Below are 7133 nucleotides of genomic sequence, written 5' to 3'. Positions count from 1 at the left end.
CGGCTGGAGTAGCATGTGACTTGTTCCAACTCCTATATCTATCTTCCTTGGAGAAGAAACCAAGAGAAAGAAATGCAGGGCCTCATTACTCCTATACATTTTCTCCTATGCTTTTTCCTAAGGGTTTTATAGTTTAGCTCTTATGTTTAGGTCCTTGATGCATTTTGAGTTAATTTTTGTATATGGTGAGAACTGCAGTAACTCAGAGCACAAATACTCGATTCAAACCACTGCACAAAGGACTTGACCAAACTTTAACTGGGCCTCTAGCAGCCTAAGGCCCTGGGACAACCCAGCCCCCTTTTGATGTCCTCTCTGGAAAAGCTCAGGGCTGTGAGAAGAATTTTGTTTGTTTTAGCCAACACCTGAAGATAGACCCCTGATTTCCTTTTCTTAGAGCTTTTACTAGTGAGGACTTAACATTGTTCCTTTGTTCCTTTGAGATGTATCCCTACCTCCTACAACTCAAGAGTATCTTTCTCAAGGACCTGAGAGACATTCCTTTGAAATGTAATCAAGGAAAGGATAGGGCTCTGTCTCCCAGCCTCTGTGGGAGGAAAGACTGCTAACTGCTAATTGTCAGCTAGCAGACACAACTGGTCTAACCACCTCCTTCCTCCACACTCACCAACCCCTCATAAATTTGCACTTGAGCTTCCCTTGTCCTTGCACCCCCAGCACAAATCTGAACGGAGCCCAGCTCCTTCCCTTGCTGTCTGTAGTTATTGAATAAAATCTATTTTCAGAGCTTTAACTAATGTCTGGCTTTGTTTATCTTTGACAATGGCTACTGTCAGGATCCAACTTCATACTAGGCCCATACTATAGTCCAAACAGGGAGGTATAAACAGATCCAGGGGAGGAATCTTCCCGTGTGCGCTGATGAAACCCCTTCCTCTTCAACCCTCTTTAGGCCAGTGTACCTTTCAGTATGGTTGCCAGTCACCTGAGTCAGAACCACCTCGTGTGTTGGTTAGAAATGCATATTCCTGGGCTCCATCTGGGTCCATTGACTCAGAGGGGTGCCTACGGGAATCTGTTCTGTGCTTTCCCAATGTTTCCTACGCTTAAAATTTGGTGTCCCTAACAGGTGGCTGTGTAATCATGATTTTTATTTTCTGCATTATGATGCTTTGACCTCTGGGCCTTGTACACCTGGAGAGGCACTGCCCCCTCAGGTTAGCGACTCCTAGAGGCAGCCACCAACTTGGATACGCAAAACAATCAGTCCTGAGTCCACACCTCCCCTCCTCCTTCTGTTGGACTCCTGCAGTCTGGGCCACTATCTCCTGCCCTAGATCTCCCAGGCCCAGGTACCTGCCGAGAAATTATTCCAACTATTCAATCCTATCTGTTCAGCTTGCCTACCCTGCCTTGCCCATGTCTTTCTGGGAAAACCACAACAAAGACTCCTGATCATGCTTTCCCTTTGCCTATTCTGCCTGCTGACCAACCTTGCTGCTTCCCTACTAGGTATGGCATGTGTTTCTAGGGGTCTGTGAGTACAAAAAACTTCTTCTGTGTGACTGTCATTTCTGTGCCTGCATGTCCCATTGTTTCTCGACATTTTGGCTATAATCAAGCGCTGTGTCTGCGTATCTTACACACCTGGTTAAAGTAAATCCTGGACACATTTGAAAGAGTGGGAGAGTGGCCAGTTTAAGACTCACGATTACTGAATGCCGCATGAACACATTGCATATTTCATGGATTGTGAGTTTTGGTTCCTCAGCTGCCTCGTGTGTATTTGCGGTATTGTGGTCCTTGGAGTTCAAGTGTATTATGTAGTATAATGAAAAACTGGAGTTTCACATGTGTCAGGAATTTTGGGGCCTATTGGGTCTTTCCATCTGTCCCATGTTAGCATACCAGGTGCTCTACTTATAATTATCTGATGTCTCACAGGTGACTAACATTAGCTATATTTAACCTACTTTATGAATTTTGTCTATAATCCATAAGCTATTAGCTTTATTATCTCTGCTTAACATGTTAAGTTTCTTTTTTCCATCTGTTTTTCTTGTCGTCTGAGGCCCACTAAGTGGCTAGGAGTGTTTGGTAGAACCTTGGAATTGTCCCCGAGTGGGGCAGGTGTCAGGGAGGAGCTCAGGCTTTACTCAACAGCATGAGTGGTACATTCTCAGCAGGGACCGTGGAGCCCTCCAGTCAGGGCTGCACTCAAAGCACAGGTAGACCAGCTAACCTCTGGCAATGAATGCCTCCTTCAACAAGCACAGGAGGCTCTCCTCTCAACTTTCTCTGGTTTTCCCCTTGGCTTTGACAATATTTACACTTCTGAGTGTAGGCTCAAGGATGATCCCTTTGAGGAGGATTTTCCTTTGGGGGAAAGGACCCAAAGGGGAGGTTTGAGAGGGCTTGGCCGCTCTCTGGGTTCAGAATCCATAATGGAAAAAGTAGCTGCCTGACACAAATTTACCTCTTGAAAAGTAATGCATAAAGTTATTAATCTTGATCTTCATGACTTTTGCAAACTTTGAAGGTCAGTATCTGGATGAAAAGGTGAACTTCAGTAGTAGATAATAATGGGGAATAAAGACTATTGTCCCTCATTATATTTAGCATCAAGACCAGGTGCTTTACCAGATCTGAGTTTGTGACTAATTTATTATAATCTATTAGGAACATATTTAGAATGCGATGGGGTGGGGTGGGGTCATTCCTACTTAGTAGAGAGCGGACAGGCATTGACAAATCACAAAAGCCCATTGCTATTTATTTAATGATACTTAATTCAAGAGAAGATTTTGAATTAGCAAAAGGGTCAGTGGAGAAGGGGGAAGGGTGGGTTGGAGGTGCTAAGCAGAAGCAGAACAGGTTTGTAGGAAACGAGGAGCCCAGTCACCCAGGCTCCTGAACACCTGATGCCTAAGAATGGGGAAGTATGTGTGTGTGCAGTGGGGGCTGTTCCTCTGCAGATACCTCCCCCGTCCCCAGCCTTGCCTCCATTCCCCAGACCACGTGTGAGAGGTGTGGCTACACTCTTCTTGGCGGCTAAGGAGTTAGCCCATGGACTTGAGCTCAAGAAGAATGCCCATGAGAAAATGTACATGTGAGCACAAGAGAAACACTTGATGGAGTGTGGCTGGCTGTCTCTGCAGAGCAGATGGGAGTCTTGGGTTTGAATAATGCCCACCCGCAACCCAAATACATCACAGTGGCCATTTCCCGGAGGTCAGAAAGCACTCTGAAAGATTTCTTATAAAAGTATTTTTTTTTAATAAATTGATGTATTTCAATGTTGTTAACATGATAGCTCAATGCTATATCAAGGTAGCAAAAGTGAAGATTCCTGGTATTTTTTATATAAACACTATGAATGACAGTACATTGCATTCAACTTCACAAGAAATTATCTTCAGGTTCATGAGGATTAACAGCTGTTAACACCTTTCAGACAGTGAAGACGTGTATTGACTGAGCTGTCAATGGAAGTCTAACAGTGGAGCTGCACTCTAAAACCATATTGGGGAGAGGAATACAAGGGCAGTATGGCCAGCTTGTGAAACAAAACCCAGGTCTTTTAATTACCAAAAGAAAATATAGCATGTATCAAAACAACAGAGTATCTTACAGAAATGGAGCCATAGAAAGACGCACAGATTAGAACCCTGAAGCAGAGAATGTTTCTACCCGTTTTGTGATGGAAAGAAGCCGTGGATGGAGTCCCGCAGCTGTCTGTGGTGTTGATGCGCCACACACACACACACACACACACACACACACACACACACACACACACGATGCTGCTGCTGGCTGAACCCAGTATTCCCTGCTAGGTACAAGTGCTGGTGAGGGTAACGTGCGCTATTGCTGCGGGTTGGGGTGACAGCTGGCTGGATGTCAGGCTCACGTCGTGGAGGACCTCTCCTGCCGCATCACTGCCTTTGAAACCCCCCAGGCCACACTTCCTAAAGCTCGTGCCCCCTTCTTAGGGTTGGAATATAAACCCCAAGAGCATTTAAAACAGTAGAAACCAGCAGCTTCTAACCCTCTAACACTGTCAGACCCACCATGAGAATCAGCTTCGCTTGGTTACAACTACAAAGAGTATCTGACACTGTCGTATCACGTGGATCTCAAATGACTGGAGTTCTTTTAACAGAGATCAGGTTGAGAATAAGATTCTTTTCCTCCAAGGGCAAGGAAAAGCCAGTTAATGCTGGTTACGGTAATTAAATCCTTTTTCAGTTTTAAACTGTAAAGAAGGAATTGACTTACATGAGATTTCCTAAAGTAGAGATACATCTTTATTCATCAACCTTGTGACTATCATAATTGGCCTGGTGCTACGATTTCTACTAGGACCCTTTATACTATTTTTAAACTCCAGATGGTGCAGATTAAAGCAAATACAACAAAATGAAAAAGTCATCTGTGTGCTGAGGTGTTGGGTTCTGGACAAGCACAGATGGGGTGTTCCTGGGTTTTCACCAAGCAGTATCTAATGAATAGTCACACTTTTGTCAGTAGTCCAGATATGAATCATGTGTATTTGAATGAACTAGAAAAAACTGTAATCTACCACATTATTTGAAAAAATCCCCAACAAACTGCATCATATACTTTTCACTAACCAAGGTTTTGGTGATAGGACTCTTCTTTGAGTGAACAAATTCACTGCTAGACTCCTAGTTTTATTCTAAATCACGGTTTTATGAACTGAGTCAACTTTTCATAAAAGTCATATTCTTTCTTCTTCCTGTCACGTCTCTTAATTAAAACAAGTGCTCTGCCCACCCTCCCCCCAGAACTGGGAGTAAATTATGAAGGCTTTCCTCTCCGGACAGAACAGTCAAAAGTGTGAGTTAGGTTAAGTGGCTTCATTTTCCTCAGCTCAACGCTTATAACTCAAGGTTCATTTTCCCTGTGAACAGGATGTGCTTAAGGTGATCAAATGAATCAAAATCAGCTAATGGAAAAGTTAAAAATGTAGTTTACGGAAAGATATGTTTCTTTACACATGAGAAATAACAATCCAATCTAGAAATTTAAATAAAAGTAAATGACTTTAAAATAAACAACATATATAAAGCTGAAGTCACTGCCTTGGAAATTTATACACCGCACCCAGCTTCTTACATAGGACATTCATTCTTAAGGCAGAAAAATTGAATCTGACATGTAAATAACTTGGCTCTTACATCCAAGGGTCAAACTGGGAGTAGACTTGAGCAGACGATTCCTTGCTAATGAGGACTTATGTGTGGTGACAATTCCATCCTCAGAGTACGTTATATAAGAGACATATATTTGAGAGAACAAAAAAAGATGAATTTTAAGATATACAAGGGTGTTTTATAAACAAGAGGTCAATGAGACTAGGCTTTCTATTATGAGGTGAGACTACTCCCATAAAAAACTAATAAACTCAACATACTCTTTCTGATATGGTACATAAAATGTCTGAAATATCAAAAATTGCCATTTTGGAGTGCGTTACTTTAAACTAGTTTTCAAGGTCGAGTAGAAAAGGTAGCCTGAACAGTAAAAGCAGTTGAATGTCAACTCCTACTGCCCCTGAGAAGGCTGCCATTTAGGATACTCTTACCCCGTCAACAAAATCCTGTGCAGGGAGGATAGCAATATGCATTAAAATAAAAATGAAGCCTCCCAACACATGTGCAAAACTACTTGTCAGTTACCAGCAAGGGTATCTTTAAGGAAAAACATCTTAATTACAGAATCAGCGGCATCCAAGTCAGACGGACACAGGAATGTGCCGCTCTGCCTAGGTGGGCAGATTTGGGGATGACAGCCCCTGTTGGAAGGGAACCTCAGGAAATGTGCTGCCCAGAGTGGGAGGGAGGGGAGTGCTCAGAGGAACCGGGCCCAGAGCCAGCCACCACTCAGTAGACAAGGTCCCAAGCCCCCAGGGCTGTGTGTGCTCCTTCGTCTCTCTCGCATCCTGGCGCCAAAAGCTTAACAGAAACAAACACAAACTAACAAGACAGTTTAAGCAGGTGGTGATGACTATAACCGCCTAATACTTTGTGTGCCTTTTATTTATGCCAGAGCTCTGGCAATTGTCAGAAGTGTACAAAGATTACCTGCCTCATATTTGAAGACACGAAGATTTTCTTCTTTCACGGTGGCAGGAGTCCATGCAAGATTTGTAAACAGCGATACAAAATACTGTAAACATAACTTAATAGAGCTTGTATAAAACAGAAGAAGTAAATTCAAATTTACAAGTGGGTAAAAAAAACCAGAGGGCAGCTTCATACAAAGTTCTCCCTCCTGCGCCAAGTGATTTGTTTACAAATATAATCCTGAGCTGAAAAACTGGGATTTGGGGGAGAGCCATCTTTGCATATAAAATATCCAAAGGATGCTTCACTCTTTTACTTCGTGCTAATGCTATTCAGCTGCCAGAGACAGTTCTGAACGTGGGACTTTGGAGACATTTAGAGTTTAGTGTGGCGCCCGGGGCCGAGGGCCCCCTGCGGTGTTGGCCATGGAGGCTGAGGCGACAGCGTCCTCCGCCTCCTCCAGTTCGTCCTGGAGCTCCTGGCTCACACTGGACTGCAGGGCTGCGGGCGTGAGCCACTCCTTCGGGAGGCAGCTCTGTAGGAAGGGGATACAGGAGCTGAAGTAGGCAAGTCGATTGATCCAGCGAGGAATCTCTTTCCCACAAAGAATCTGAAGGAGGAAGAGTGTTGTATTAGGTTAAGAGGTTAAGGTGATCTGGTCCACTGCCAAGGAGAGTGGGCGTGGGGTTGGGGGAAGGGAAGCGGCCGATGTTCAGAAAAGCCACTGCACACTATGCCTTTGGTGATATGACTTCAGAACTCTGGTAACAAGCAGGCCCCTAACTCGGGAGGCTGGGGCCCTACTGTTGGCTTCAGTCCTTCCTTCTAAAGAACCTTGTCCAGTCACGTCTGTGAAACTGAGCTAATTGCCTCTGGCTTTCTTTCTTTGATCCTTGCAACTGCTCTGAGACACATTTAGAAGAACTTTGAACACAGAAGAAAAAACTCCTGTAAATACAGGGTGTTCCTGGAGTAATTAGAATATCCTGGCAGTGGTAATAGTCAACCTTGGCTACTTTCCTATCTATGAATCCGCCTTTTTCACAGATCTTTTCTAGCTCCCTCCAGGTGCTATTGCTTCAT

General features: G+C 43.9%; 1 protein-coding gene across 1 annotated transcript in view; it reads right to left on the bottom strand.

Moving 5' to 3' along the window:
- Positions 1–3235: 3235 nt before the first annotated feature.
- DESI2 (desumoylating isopeptidase 2) overlaps positions 3236–7133 on the bottom strand; it is a 39887-nt gene continuing 35989 nt past the window's right edge. The window contains exon 5 of the mRNA XM_066236472.1: positions 3236–6660. Coding sequence (XP_066092569.1) covers positions 6433–6660 — 228 coding nt within the window. The 3' untranslated portion in view covers positions 3236–6432. The remainder of the gene's footprint in view (positions 6661–7133) is intronic.

This window comes from Saccopteryx bilineata, chromosome 1, assembly GCF_036850765.1.
Source record: "Saccopteryx bilineata isolate mSacBil1 chromosome 1, mSacBil1_pri_phased_curated, whole genome shotgun sequence".
In the NCBI taxonomy this organism is placed as follows: domain Eukaryota; kingdom Metazoa; phylum Chordata; class Mammalia; order Chiroptera; family Emballonuridae; genus Saccopteryx; species Saccopteryx bilineata.
The sequence above is the reverse complement of the archived record's forward strand: the minus strand, read 5'-3'. Positions and strand labels throughout refer to the sequence as shown.